The following is a 15,939-nucleotide window of genomic DNA, read 5'->3' on the forward strand; positions in this document are numbered from 1 at the left end:
TATAAATAGAAAAAACTATTTTTATGTGTATGGAAAAAAAAAAAAAAAACTAGTTTAATGTTTAAAAACTTTAGAGTATATAAAGCTATAAAAATGAATAGCACTTTAATTTTTATTATTTTTTTATCATTTGCAAAATTTATTGATGGAATTAAGTTAACAGATATAGTGCAAACTAATAAAGGAGCTGTTAAAGGTGAAATATTAAAAACTATTCATAATTTATCAATTGAATATTCGTCATTTCGAGCAATACCTTATGCAAAACCTCCAATTGGCCAGCTTCGATTTCAGGTTGTAGAAGTTTGTTTAAAAATTAATAACGTTTTTTTTTTTTTTTTCTAAATAATGTCGAGTTATTTCATAATGAAATTTAAACTTCATAGCCTCCGGTAGAAATCGATTCATGGTCAGACACACTAATTGCCACATTAGAAGCACCAGCATGTCCACAAATTGATGATGAAGGATTTTATTTTGGAAATGAGGACTGTCTCTTTCTCAACGTCTATTCACCATGGGTAATAAATAATTTAAAAACCTAATCTAAAATTGTCTAATTCATTTTTTTGATTTATATTTAGACGTCGTTTGAGAAAAGTAATAGAGAACTACTTGCTGTAATGGTATGGATTCATGGAGGTGAATTTATCATTGGTGAAATAAATAAAAAAAAATATGGACCTGATTTTTTAATTGCTGAAAATGTTGTTATTGTTGCAATGAATTATCGCATTGGAGCCTTGGGTAAATAATTATCAATATGTCTTTTAAGAATCAATTAAATCAATGCAATATTTTGATGCAGGATTTTTATCATTGGACATTCCTGAAGTGACTGGAAATATGGGTTTGAAGGATCAAGTTCTTGCCTTAAAATGGGTTCAAAAAAATATTGAAAAATTTGGAGGTGATCCAAATAGAGTGACAATATTTGGACAGAGTGCTGGATCAGTTTCGGTTTTGCTACATCAAATTTCACCAGCTTCTAATGGACTTTTTAGAGGTGCTATTGCTATGAGTGGTAGCCCATTAAATCCATGGGGTTTTCATTCAATTTCTTCATCAAAAGCACAGGCTTTTGAAATGACTAGACGACTTGGATTTACTTTAAATAAAAATTATTTTTTTGAAAAATTACAACAAGTAACTGCAGAAGAAATTGTTCGTGCGACAAACAACAAAACTAGAGTAAGTTAATAATTTAAAAAAGCCAATTGATTTTCCAATGAATAATTTCGATTTTATTATCAAGGTGAGATTTGGTATGCCTACTTTTAGACCAACGTATGAAAATGAAAGTATAGCAAGAGATATATTTTTATCAGAATGTCCTGTCATCAAGTATAAATCAGAAAATTATTCAAAAATACCAGTTATGCTTGGATTCACCAACGCAGAAACGATCGCTTTTTTAAAGAGTTAGTGATTTAAAAAATTAATGATGAATGTAAATTCTATACTCATAAATATCAGGTTTCAAAAAAAAAAATATATGTTTACTACATAGATTTTTCAGAGTTTGTTAATACAGTTAATTATAGTAAAGTTCATTTTCAATCATTAATGGACTTGAGAAATTTATCGATTTTTCGTGATCTAAAAACTGTATTGAATAATTCAGATAAAAATATCGAGCATCTGGATGAGAATGGAATTTTTTCAGCAGTTAATGCAAGTATTTTTTTTTTAGAAAAATCATATATATTATTCTGAACAAGTATACTTTTGGTTTTATAGGCAACTACTGGCTTGTTTTTCATCGCTGGAATTGATTCAACTCAAAAATATCTTGCACAAAGTTCAATTCCTATTTACTACTACCGAAATTCATTCGATTACAAAGAGTCACGACATAGACAAGAAGGAATTAATCTCAATGGTTTGTGAATATTAATTCAAAATAAAAAATTGTTTTTAAAAAAATTAATTTAAAAAAAAAAAAAATCTATTACTTGATAAGGCACTGGACATTCAGATGATCTACCCCAAATTTGGTGGCAGTCTCTCAAAAAACAGCCATTAGATCCTAATAGTCGAATTGGAATTCAAAGAAAAAAAATGGTCAAACTTTGGACTAATTTTGCTAAATATTTGTAAGTGTTTATGATATAATTTTCTACTCTAAAGAATTTAAAAAAATAAATATATTTGCTAAGGTATACTTGTCATTTATATTTCTTAGAAATCCAACACCTCAAAGTATCACAGATGATCTTTTAAATGTAACGTGGTTATCATCAGGACAATCAGGTCTACATCTTGAAATTGGAAATGAAAAGCTGGCTATGGCATCACGACCGACCGATGCCACAGTGAAAGCAGTGCAATTAACATTCGAGAAATATTTAGCTGGCTGCTCAAATTTTTTATTTAATTAGAATTTTTTTACAATTTTTAAAAACACGATTATTGAGCTTTTTTTTTTGTAATAAAAAAATTGATAAAGAAATTATTTTCATTGAAAAAAAAAAAAGTTAATTTAGTTTTTCCTCATAGTTTTTATCAGTGTTTATTGATTATGTTCTACTTAGTATTCATATCGACAAAACAAACATTATTTCAAGGAAGCATAAAAGAAATTTAAGTGTGTTTTTTTTCTTACATTACAGTAGTTAAAAAGTCGCTATCATGCTATTAATTAAAGTTGGAATATTTGTTATAATTGTCATAGTATTATTGTCACGAAATACTGTTTCTTCAAAATTAACAGATGTTATAAATACTGATAAAGGGCCAGTGCAAGGAGAAATAGTAGCAACAATTCAAGATGCAAACATTGAATATTCAGCTTTTCGAGCAATTCCTTACGCAAAACCTCCAGTTGGTCCATTAAGGTTCCAGGTAAAAGAACTATGTGGTTTTAAATATTCGAAACATAAATTATAATTGGATAGAAGTTTATTTTTTTTCTAGCCACCAGTTGAATCAGATAACTGGTCAGAAATATTAAATGTCACGACAGAAGCCCCCCTCTGTCCTCAAATCAGTCTAACCGGATACTATGAAGGAGTAGAAAATTGTCTTTACCTCAATGTGTACACACCATTGGTAAAAAAAAACTATTTTATTTATTTAGTTGAATCATTTATTTATTTAGTTGAATCATAGTATGTAGAAAAGTTTTGCTACACATAAAACATTATCTTTAGACAACGTTCAATACAAGTAACAACGAACTACTCGCTGTAATGGTTTGGATTTATGGCGGAATATTTTTATTGGGTGATATTGGAAGTAAAATATATGGACCTGATTTTTTAGTTGCTGAAAATGTAATTATTGTTAATATGAATTATCGACTTGGAGCATTGGGTAGTTAAATAAATTTATTTTTAAAATTTAAAATTGTCATGTAGTAATATTAATAATTTTGTAATGCAGGATTTTTATCACTCGATATTCCTGAGGCTACTGGGAATATGGGTTTAAAAGATCAAGTGCTTGCATTAAAATGGGTTCAAAAAAATATTGAAAAATTTGGAGGTGATCCAAATAAAGTGACAATATTTGGACAGAGTGCTGGATCAGTAAGTGTGATGCTTCATCAAATATCACCAGCTTCAAAAGGACTTTTCAGAGCTGCTATTCCTATGAGTGGAAGCCCACTCAATCGTTGGGGATTTAATCCACTTTCTCTAGAAATTTCACAAGCTTTTGATGTTTCTACACGTCTACAAGTTACTAATTATAGTAAAAAACAATTGTTTCAAACATTACTGCACACAAGTGCTGAAGAACTTGTGCGTGCAACTAACGACATGATTGGAGTAAGGTTACTTTTAATATTATATAATTATTATGAAATAAATGATATACTTTATATACTATGAATTTTTTTTTCTTTAACGAACTAGTCTAGAATTAATTTGCTACATTTTACACCGACTTTTGAAACTCCAGGCATTGCTAAAGATATTTTTTTATCTGAATGTCCATTAAAAAGTTATAAATCCGGTAATTTTACGGATGTTCCAGTTATGCTTGGTTTTACAGATTCAGAAACACTTTTATTTACTATCAGTAAGTCATTAAAATTTAAACAATGTATATAACCTACTAAAATTATAAATTTAAATACAAGATCTCAATTTTTTTTTTTATTTATAAGTTTATGCTGATGCCTTACGACTAGCTAATACCGCCCGACAGTTCTTCCAATCATTTAGCTCAAAGACTTCAATAATAGATAAAATTATAAATAGCATTTTAAGTTTTTATGAGAAAATAATGAATTTTTTAATAAAAGCTTACTTTTACATTGGAGTACAGGTAAAACTTTTTGATATTTAATTTAAAAATTGTTTATTATTGAGCTAAATTTTTTTTTTTTAGACATCCTCTGACGTATCATTTGTCGCGGGAATTGATATTACGCAAAAATATCTTGTTAAAAGTTCTAAATCACCAGTTTATTACTATCGAAATTCATTTGATCATAATACATCATTGCACAGAATTTTGGGCATTGATCTCGATGGTAATAAAATATTAATTTGTACAAGATTATAAAAAACAAATTTAATATTATAAACAATAAATGATTTACTTTTTTTTCAGGAGCCGGACATGCAGATGACTTGTATCAGCTATTTTATATGAAAAATCAAACACAAGTTTTAAATCCAAAAAGTTCTATCAATAAACAAATTAAAAAAATGGTCAAACTCTGGACAAACTTTGCAAAATATTTGTAAGCATATTTGATAATTAAAAAAAATGTATTAATATCAGAATTAATATGGATTGAATTGTGCTTTAGAAATCCTACACCGAATGGTACAGCAGATCCTCTATTAAATGTCACTTGGACCCCATCCAGATCAAAAGGTTTACATCTTGAAATTGGAAATGATAAACTAAGTATGGAACCACGACCGACCGATATTATCTCGAAAATAATTCAGATATTATCAATACCACTTGGAGGTTTTCTAACTGGTTGTACAATTTTTCCAATTCCGTTTTATTGATTATTGTTTTAATCATTAATTATATTTGAAAATTATTTACTAATTATTGTATTTCAAAAATTGGCTTTTATTAATAATACTTTTATTAATCGATAAAAATTAAATGTTTTGACAGCTATATTTTTCAAATAAATAAATTTAAAAAAATATTATGCATATAATTTATGACGAGTTTAATTTAATTAATGAAAATTCTCTGACGTCAAAATAAAAAAGATAAACGAGATAAATAAAATTTCATACCAGTTACAGGCCAGTTGACAACAGAACAAGATGATTAAACTAAATTTATTTTTACTTTTTATAAAACTTGTTTTGTCAAAAAGTTCTGTTGATATAAAACTAACAGACATAATACAAAGTCACAAGGGACCAGTGCAAGGTAAAATATTAAATTATGTGCAAAATTCATCAATTGAATATTCAGCATTTGAAGCAATACCTTTTGGCAAACCTCCCATAAATGAATTACGATACCAGGTAAGAGTAAAAATTTTTAAAATGAAATTAAAAATTTTTTTAATTAAAAATATTGTTTTTTTCACAGCCTCCTATTGAAGTTGAAGCATGGTCAGAAACACTTATGGCAACATCAAATGCTCCATATTGTCCACAAATAGGAAATGATGGAACTGTTATAGGTGACGAAGATTGTCTCTACTTAAATGTCTATTCACCATTGGTAATAATAATTTTCAAACTCATTGTCTTTTATTTTTTTCACAATTATGTAAATATAATTTTTTTTTCATTGTGACATTTATATCTTCAGACAACATTCAATGATATTAGTGATAATAACTTGCTCGCTGTAATCGTATGGATTTATGGTGGTTCATTTGCTTGGGGGACAATTACTAGTAAAATATATGGACCTGATTTTATAGTTAGTGATAATGTCGTTCTCGTTAATATGAATTACCGTCTTGGACCATTGGGTAAGCAAATAATATATATATATTCTCAGCTTCATCATTAATTTATTTAAGTATGAAATAAAAAAATTTATATACTCAAAAAATAGGATATTTAACATTGGATATTCCTGAAGCAACTGGAAACATGGGTATGAAAGATCAAGTTCTTGCTTTAAAATGGGTACAAAAAAATATTAAAAAATTCGGAGGTGATCCAAATAAAGTGACAATATTTGGACAGAGTTCAGGATCAGATAGTGCCATGCTTCATCAATTATCACCTGCTGCTAAGGGACTTTTTAGAGGTGTTATTGCCATGAGTGGAGTGCCATTAAATCCTTGGGGATTTAGTTCAATTCCACGGGCAATGGAACAAGCTTTTGATATTGGTAGACGAATTGGATTTGATACTTTTGATAAAATAGAACTTTATAAAAGATTAAAAAATGCAACGGTAGATGAACTTGTCTATGCAACAGACAATCAAACTGATGTAAGTTTATTTTATTATACTTCATAAATTATATTGAAGATTTATAATTTTGTTTTTTTTATTCTACCTAGTCAAAATATCAAATTCCAACGTTTGGTCCAACTTATGAAAATCCTTCGATTGCTAAAGACATTTTTTTATCACAATGTCCATTGAGAATTTATCAATCAGGCGATTTTTTTAAAATACCAATAATTCTTGGTTATACAAATGCAGAAGCACTTTATTTTGTTAGTAAGTAAAAAAAAAAAAAAAATGACCGACTATTTATATCAATGAGAAACTTATGTATTTATTTTTAGATTACACTGAGTATGTGGATTCTGTTAGGGATAGTAAAAAATATCTAAAAATTATAGGATTAGAAAATTCACCAAATTTTGATATTTTTAATACAATTTTAAAAAATTCCGATGTGAATGAAAATGATATAGATTTGCAAATGTTGTATGCAGCTATCAACGCAAGTATTTTTATTAGCTCATAAAGTTTTTCTTTCAAAAATAAAATAATTATCAATATATGTTTTTTTTTTTTTTACAGACAACTACTGATTTTAGTTTCGTCGCTGGTATCGATTCAGTGCAAAGATATAATGTTCAACATTCTACATCACCAATTTATTACTACCAAAATTCATTTGACTACAAAGAATCACGTCATAGACTTGCAGGAAATGAACTTAACGGTAAAAAAAAAAAAAAAACAAAAAAAATCTCAGTAAATAAGTCATATAAGTAATTAAACAAAAAAAAAAATTAAATTAGGAACGGCTCACTCAGACGATTTACTACAAATATTTTGGTACAAAAATCAACCTTTAAATCCCAACAGTCGTATTGGTATTCAAAGACGAAAAATGGCTAGACTATTTACAAATTTTGCAAAATATTTGTAAGTATATATATTTAAAATAGAAATAAAAATAAATAAATTTTGATATTTTTTAATTTTAATTAACATTTCAGAAATCCAACACCAAATGGTACATCAGACCCTTTGTTAAATGTAGCCTGGATGCCTTCAGGTCCCGAAGGCTTACAACTAGAAATTGGAAATGGAAATCTAACAATGGTACCAAGGACAATAAGTGATACTGTCAAAGAATTACAATCATCACTAGAATTGTATGAGAGTTTAACATGTTCATAAAATGACTCAAAAAAAAAAAAAAATAAAAACACTTTACTCACCTCATCTGGCAAAGGTTTATTATCATCACTGAGTAAACGTTCAAGTTTGGCTGTTTCACCGCGTGCAGCCGCCTCACGCACCTTTTCTGCCATTCCCACAATGCATCTAAATTAAGAAAAAGAAAATAAAAACAATTAATAAACATAATAACAAAAAAAACCATTAATTTAAACACTTGTAAATATATTCAATAAGCTGTATAAATAACGTGTGTATTTGTATAATTTTTATTATATTTTACGGATCAATTTAATTGTCCGTGTATATCATGTATAGTTGAATCATTATATTGACTGTCAGTATGGGCTTTGGATATATATTGAAGTAATGCAGTTTTATGATAAAGCAAAAGAGTGTATATATTCAAAAGAAATATATAATAAGAATGACGTTGCTTGAAGAATAAACCAAACTGGTTGGTCATTGGCTTTAGTAAGTCTAGACTTTTTTTTTTTAATTTTTCATCATCAGTTGTTGATCACAGGTGCATTCAAGTATACCAATAGACTAAGAATAAGTGTGCACACCCTTTGTACACGTATTTCTGACTGCAGTAAAGTATTCTTGAAGCATTTATAAATGCCAATACTGATACTGATACAGGTGTACACCATTTCAATAATAATCATCAATGCTCATGTGTTTAAAGTTTACGAGCAAAAAAAAAATTATCAGAAATTTTTATAAATAAATAAATGTTCTTTTTTTAAAAAAATTTACTATCAGGATCATATTTCATTACACTCTTAAAATACTTTAACCCTTGCAAAGAAAAAAAAAAAAAAGTCTTTTACTTTAAATTCATTCAATTATTATGATTTTTATTATAAAAAAAAAAAGTATAAATTACAGTAGACAGCAATTACTTGTCTACACAGAAAATGGCTTTGACTTTATATTATTTACTTAATACCAGGAAATTTTTTTCATCTTTCAACTTCTTTATCACATTAACTAATAATGATAAATATTTACATATATATATTTATATTTTGATGTATAATCAATAGAAATAAAAAAATAACAATATCCTGTGACTCACTGCCAATATGCACGTGATATTCCACCTTGAGTGTGTCCATACATATCCAGAAGCACCTCAGCCCTTGAGATTGGCATTATATACACTTAAATTCTCAATTAATTAGCCAACAATTACATTGGAACTTAGCAACCACAAGACATTCCAATACATACAGAAATATCCCTAACGATGTGGAATTTTTTAAATATATAATACTTCAAAAAAAAAACTGGATGAGTGGAACAAAAGAATATTTGTTTTAATATTTATTTGACTGTTAATAAAAAGTCTTGATCACCACCACAACAAACCATGAAAACTATAGACATATTATTTTTTATAAAATATCATTGAGTGATAATAATAGTAATAAAAATTTAATTTTTTTTTTAACAAGGCAAAAAATTAATACAAGTGATGCCTCGAAGCAAATAATACGTACGTGAAATTTTTTTATAAATTAAAATTCAAAATTATATTTGAAAATGAGAAAATAATATCAATAATTTTTTTTAAATGATAAAGATAAGTAAAGTAAGAGTGAGGTGATAAAAGTAGAATAATGATGATGATGTTGTTGTGGTTTGGTAGGTTTTTAATGTATATGAACGTATGATTGTAATGATGGCCAATGTAAGACTGACTGCGATCAAACACGTGAGACGAGTTGAGACTTTAAATAACGAAGATTGACGCACCCTGTCCGGTACTTATGACATGAGGCTTGGGCCTTGGATTTTAATAACGAACAAACCACTGATGTATAAAAAAATAAAAAAAAATGCACTATCATGAGATGCAATATAAAAAAGAATATAAAATTTAAAAAAAAAAAAATAATAATAAGAGGTGGGACCCGATATGTCGACGATTACACGGGAAACGTCCTACAGTTTGCATATATTGCTTCTGATGCCCTGAGGAATTTTACGAAACATGTCATTTTGAAAAATAAAATCTGCGTTGCAAAAATAATATTTTCATGTGTATCGACTGACTGTATTTATTTTTTGAACGAACGTCTTTATTCATGATATTTTGACATGAAACAATTATTTGTTTTTATTATTACTTTAAAGAAACATGTCATTAAAAAAATTTAACAAACAAAACATCTTTATTTTTTTATATTTGTTATTTATTGTTATCAATGACAATATTCTTAATAATATTATTTTTTTTTAACGTAAAAAATGTTTAAAATTAATAAGTTTATGAATGATTTTTTTATTCATTTTTTTTTATTATCTCTACCACAAAATAATGGTTATCATTTTTATGAATATAAAATAATATTTGGTAGGTGGCCAATTACAAATAATCGAGCAGAGGTGCAATCTCAAGTGCCTTTAAAAAAAAATTAAATATAACAGAAATATACTTGCAAGATAATGAAAAAAAAATTACATCAGTAGCCTCAAAATGAAAATTGCCAAGGTGTATATAAATATATAATAAACAGGCATATAAGGAAACGCAAAATATAAAAAATGATAATAATAATATCATAAATATAAAAAAAGATAAAAATTTTAAATTAAAAAAAAAAATAAATGAATGAATAATTGCAATCATTATAAGCACATTTGAATATTGAATAATATTTTTCATAAAAAAAAAAATAATGTGTGTATAAAAATTTAATCATATTTAAAAATTTTTTTAAATTATTAAAAACATAAAAAAATATATATATATATTTCTTTTTGTATAAATTTATTCAAATAAGAAATTTAATAAATTAATTTAAATTACAGCCTTCATCGATAAGCTCAAATGAGTCATTAATCTTTGAGTAAATATTACTATTAAAATATAAATACTTGTACAAACATTTTTCATCTTTTCATAAATGAATTTTAATTTTTTTAAGTTATTTAAAAAAAATTAATTTTTATACAAACATTTGTCAAAAAAAATGTAAGCTAAAAGTAAATTTTCGATAAACAAAACAGGTTTTATCGTTAGCTATTGCAGGTGCTCGCAATAATTTCTTATCAAAATCGTAAATTTATAACAGAAAAATTGTTATTCTCAAGAATTTCAAATTAATAATTTCATCCTCCACATATATTTCTTCATAACAATTAAACAACTTTGTTTTCGCAATTTCATAAGATAAATTTTTAGTAGAAACATAAATAAATTAAAATAAAATAAGGAAAAAAAAAAAGAGAATTTTTCAGTATCATGCAGCCAACAAACAAGATGTATTTTGTTAATGAAGGTAGCAAAAAAATTAAAAAAAAAAAAATGTTTTATCACGAATTTGTCGATATTTATTTATATTTATTTTTTTTGACAAGTTGATGAGACAGTCTGATTTGAACGAACCAACGAAAAGAAATTTAAAAAAAAAACCAAAAACATAATGCTTGCATATGTACCTTATATTATTATATTTTTTTTTTATCTCGGTGCGGGTGAAAGGAAATATATGCGTGTAGGATGCAAAGGTTTACGACTGGTGAAATAAATTATCGTATATATATATATATATATATATTTTTTTTAAGGTATGCATGTTGTTTTTGGAGTTTTGGGCTCTTCGAAAATTTAAACGTGTAACATATACGCCTGTTGTACGTGACTCTCTTGTCTACCTTGACCGCGTGCCTCTACTTCAAATATATACGGTTTTTTTTTTTATTCCTCATTTTTAAAACACCCAAAAATTACAAAAGAAAACAGTAAATTTAAAAATAAAAAAAGACACCGTTTTCTATTGATGCTACTAGAAAAGAAGCCACTTGAAAAAAAAAAAAAAAGATAAGGTGTGTGTGACGACTCAATTGGATAAAACATAAAACCTGGAATTTCAATTTACGCCTTTTTTTAATTTATTTATTATTATCATTTTTTTTATTCAATGTATTTACGTTTATAATATGTAAAATGTATTTAAAATCTCATTGGTGATAAACTGTTGACCAAGGTACAACATAAATCGTTTGCAAAAACGTTTCTGTTGAAGAAAAAAAAAAATACTGATTTTTTAAAATTTATTTATCGGTTTATTATTATTATTTTAATTCGTTTATTTTTCTTTGTGGTTTCAGTTGTCTGATCTCATTGAATCTGTGTATGCAAGTATATTTTTTTTTTTCAACTTATTATACTGTTCGTTTTATTTTTATTTATTTTAAACAAGATGAACATTGAGGTTTTTTATATAAAAAAAAAAAAAAAAAAAAAGATGTATTTGATCACGCACCAGAAAAAAATGATTATTCATAATTTATCAATTGAAAATTGAACCACAAGTGTGACAATTAAAATGGAAATATTGATATTTTGTTTGATTTATGATAAACGTAAAATTTAAATCAACTTTATAATCGAAAGTAATGATAATTTTGAATAACGGCTAATTAAATTTGACATTTAATAGTACTGCATTAAAATAAAAATCGAGAATATAAAATTTCTTATTTTAAGTATATCAACTCTATTTATTAAAGTCCCAAAAAAAAGCGTAAAAAAATCATGATTAAAAATTCAACAAGACTACTTTCACTTTAAAATTATGGATATTTGATTACAATCAATTCATCATTTAAAAAATTTAAATAAAACATTTAAATACATTAACATTGATCCGTCAAATTTTGCATAAACTCATATACATTTGTCGCATTGAATGTGTCGTTAAAATTTGATAGCTACCCATTAACAATTTCTTTTTCTTTTCCTTTTTTGACACATAAAATAATTATGATTTATTATATCAGAGCTAAAAAAAATTCTTTAATGATTAATTTTTTTTAAATAAAAAAAAAAAAAAATGAAAAATAAAAAACGGTGCCTATTGTTCTAAAACAATAAATCAAAGTTATGATATGAAAAAAAAAAAATATATTAAAAACTATCAAGATATTATACATGATAATAATTATAGATAAAAATAATAACAAGATGAAAATTTGTTAAAAATGTAAAAGATAATATAAAGGCGAGAGTGAGAAATAAAAATATCATGTTTTACATTGCGGTTTAAATGCATGTGGGTCGGAGTTTTCAAAGTCAGTGGTTGACGGTTAAAAGCCAAAGGATTATGCCTCGTCTCGTCGACGGATATGGTAGTTTGGATTACAATCTTTTAAAAATAAAAATAAAAAAAATATATATTTAAACTCAAAGAAAGATTTGATGGGAGAGAGCAAAGAGTAGTGTGTGATGTTGTTGTTGTGTTGTGTGTTGTTCAGTTATGGCGGGTCATGCGAAACGAACGAGATCAGATCAACAAGAAGAGACGAGACGCGAACGCACATACAAACTATGTCGTTCATGTTACAAGTGAAAAGGAGAAGTCATGGGTCCATTGGCCTTATTCGTTTTTTTTTTTTTCTTTTTTCAATTACATACATGCGAATAATGAGTAACTATAACTTTACATTCACAAACCGTTATTGTTACAATTGTCTTTTTATTTTATTATTATTTTTCAAAAATATTAATGCAAAGTTGGTCATAAAATTTTAAGGCAATATGTAGAAATTTATTCCACAATTGTTTCATGATATTATATGAATTATCATAATACTAAATCAAGAAAAATTATGATAATTAACTTGAATATAGTCACTGCAAAAATATATTATTTTATGATAAAATTTTTTAAATTTAAAATTAAAACTTTTGATGTTACAATACTACTTTATATTTAAAAAATAAATAAATATGTTTAATAATTTAGAAAACAATTACGTGAAAATTGAGTCATTGTTAGTTGAATTAATTGGCCGTTAATTGATTGTGTTTTTTAAATCAAGACTGCAATCAAGCGAAACTTGTGAGACACGCCTTTCAGTAGCAGCAATGATGATGATCAAAAATAATAAGATAGAAAAAAAAAAAAAAAATTATTTATAAACGAATAAACACCGAGAAAATGTAGGTGTGTCCTCGAAATATTTAAAGGCCACGCATATCAATTTGTTTGTATTTTTTTTATATTTGTAAATAATGATTGAATAACAATTTAATCATCAACTTGTCATTATTTATTTATTAAACATTTGAGATACTAAAATTCAAGGTATATTGATAAATTGCAACACGACATATTTGACCTGGCTGGCGGCATAAATATGAATAGAACCATGTTGTATTTGTAGTGTTCGTGAACCATGGATGATAACACCTTTGAGGACATGAAACATATACAACACTATATACTTTGTACCCGGTCACGGAAATCGTGCGTGGATAATTACGTGAAAGAGCGTTGTTCATATATGCAAAAATAAAAAAAAATTCCTTGCTTTTATTTTTTCTTATTCTTGCCGCTGTATAATGCGTGAGAATAAGTTAAAAAAATAAAATAAATAAACTTATGTAAATATATTATAAAAGCATATGTTATTAACAAATAAAACAAAAATTTATATATATTTATTTTATAATATATAATTTTTTTTATACCGGTTTTCTATGTTACTTGATTATCAATTTGCCAAATCCAAATTATTGTATTGATAAATTCCAAATGTCGTAAGCACACCAAACACATGACACTTTATCAACACACACACATTTCTAATTAATTAAAATAAAATATAAATTAAAAAAATATATTTACTTGTAGCACTTGTAAGGATGCAATAAACAAAATCCACTAAGGTAAAATAAAATTAAAAAAAAAAACCAGTTTAGTGGTAGATATACTTGATGATGTTTAACTTTGAGAAATCGATGCGTCCAATTAAATTGAGTAGCACTTTTATTTTTATTAAAAAATTATTTGTAAAAATATTTTTGTAAAAACAGATGATAATTAAATTTGAAGGCAAATATTTTTGAAATGTGATAAATTTTTGTTGTTTTTTTTTTTTGGAGTAAAAATATAGATATTATTTTTTTTTTAGATGTTAATGTATATCTAAGATGGATTAAATATTTCACTGGAATTTTTAGATATCAATTGAATACGATGGACAAGATCTACGATCCAATGATAAATTTCTAGGTCGAACTAATCGTAACGACCAGACACTTATTTATTTATTTTTTTTAAAACTTTTTAATCGTATATTTTATTTTTATTTTCAAGCAAGACGGTGGAACTTTCAAAATAAAAAAAAAATTATCAACCAAACCGATCGAGTAATTAACGACTAGCCATGTCAACACAAATTTATTGTTTTTTACTTGGAAAAAATACCATAAGTATAGAATTTCTTGAAAAATGTAACATTTAATGAGACTAGACGGATTAGATAAATAACTTGTGATTAAGTGTTAATTGAATTTATGATTATATTTATTTATTGATGGATTCGATGGACACATCATCGCGATCATGGTACAACTGGAGGGCCAGGATATTTTCCCGATCGTTCTCACCCTTTCTATCCCCTCTGCTCCTTGTCCCCACCGATAGTAAGCTATATGCCAGAAAGTCAACTAACTCATCATGTTCAAATTCTTTTCTTTTTTTTTTTAACTTACTTTCTCTTTAACTCATATATTAATTTTTAACCAAGTGTAACAATAATTTATTTATTTCTATTTTTTTTAGAATAAAAACAAAGAAGAACATCAAAATAAATTGATGTATCAATTATCCGTTGAAACTTGAAATAGAAAATATATTTATTTGTAAAACGTGAAAAAATTATCACTCCAAAATGTATTTTGTATTAATTGATTGCTTGACAGATTTTACCATCAACAATACACATTATGCACATACAATTAAATAAAAATTATACGAGTAAATATGAAGAAAAAAAAATGTCGTCTCTTACCTTGGAGCAACTAGCTGAAGATGCCGACATCTTGTAATGAAGCTCGCACAGATCACTAAATCACTAAATCACTTAAAAAAAAAAAAGATCCAATTGTTTATAGACTTTTTATAAAATCACGATCAGTCACATATTAAATGTTATTGTTTTTGTTCAACCAACTTCAAACCCATTAAACTTTACAGGTGTAAACATTTAACAAAAATTACTCGTTTAATAATGTCACTATTACTTTCACAATGCTCTAATCAAATAATTTAATTTGAAACACAAAAATGTCATTGTTCTTGAAATAAAATAAAATCACACTGTCACTTGACTATCTAAACATTGTTATGTAAACACTAAACACTTCGAGAATCCTGACTACACGTGTTGTCATTGTAATTATTATTAATAATAACAATGAATAACAACCTGACGTCGAATAACTGATAACCGGCTTTGCCATATGCCAACACAGTCGAGATCTGTAAAATAAAATAATTTAATTAGTAAAATATTAAATTATATAATAATAAATAAACATTATTAAATAAATAAATAAATATATACATTTATAAATAAAATAAAACTGGACGACAAGGAC

At 26.1% G+C, this 15,939-nt stretch overlaps 2 protein-coding genes across 4 annotated transcripts in view; one reads left to right on the forward strand and one right to left on the reverse strand.

Annotated features, from left to right (window-relative positions):
• Positions 1–15,683, reverse strand: part of LOC122856698 (ankyrin repeat domain-containing protein 6) — a 54,291-nt gene extending 38,608 nt beyond the window's left edge. Inside the window, exons 1-2 of one of the 3 annotated variants that reach the window (XM_044158491.1) lie at positions 15,351–15,683; positions 7,577–7,682 (exon numbers count right to left, since the gene is read on the reverse strand). In XM_044158491.1, coding sequence (XP_044014426.1) covers positions 7,577–7,669 — 93 coding nt within the window. In that variant the 5' untranslated portion in view covers positions 7,670–7,682; positions 15,351–15,683. Of the gene's footprint in view, positions 1–7,576; positions 7,683–14,025; positions 14,914–15,350 lie in introns of those variants that run through there. The other 2 variants (XM_044158474.1, XM_044158482.1) reach the window with 2 other exon arrangements.
• Positions 5,231–7,580, forward strand: LOC122856929 (cholinesterase 1-like). Its single transcript, XM_044158849.1, has 9 exons — positions 5,231–5,453; positions 5,521–5,655; positions 5,746–5,911; positions 5,998–6,383; positions 6,455–6,617; positions 6,686–6,846; positions 6,927–7,071; positions 7,151–7,277; positions 7,352–7,580. The coding sequence occupies exons 1-9, from the start codon at positions 5,247–5,249 to the stop codon at positions 7,533–7,535; spliced, it is 1,674 nt and encodes a 557-aa protein (XP_044014784.1). The 5' UTR covers positions 5,231–5,246; the 3' UTR covers positions 7,536–7,580.
• Positions 15,684–15,939: the final 256 nt, after the last annotated feature.

The sequence above is a fragment of the Aphidius gifuensis genome, linkage group LG1 (genome assembly GCF_014905175.1).
Source record: "Aphidius gifuensis isolate YNYX2018 linkage group LG1, ASM1490517v1, whole genome shotgun sequence".
In the NCBI taxonomy this organism is placed as follows: Eukaryota; Metazoa; Arthropoda; class Insecta; order Hymenoptera; family Braconidae; genus Aphidius; species Aphidius gifuensis.

Coding starts and splice junctions, on each gene's coding strand:
- LOC122856929 (XM_044158849.1), top strand. CDS start 5,247: ATGATTAAACTAAATTTATTTTTACTTTTTATAAAACTTGTTTTGTCA. Junction 5,656..5,745: donor TAAATGTCTATTCACCATTG/GTAATAATAATT, acceptor TTATATCTTCAG/ACAACATTCAATGATATTAG. Junction 7,072..7,150: donor TGCAGGAAATGAACTTAACG/GTAAAAAAAAAA, acceptor AAATTAAATTAG/GAACGGCTCACTCAGACGAT.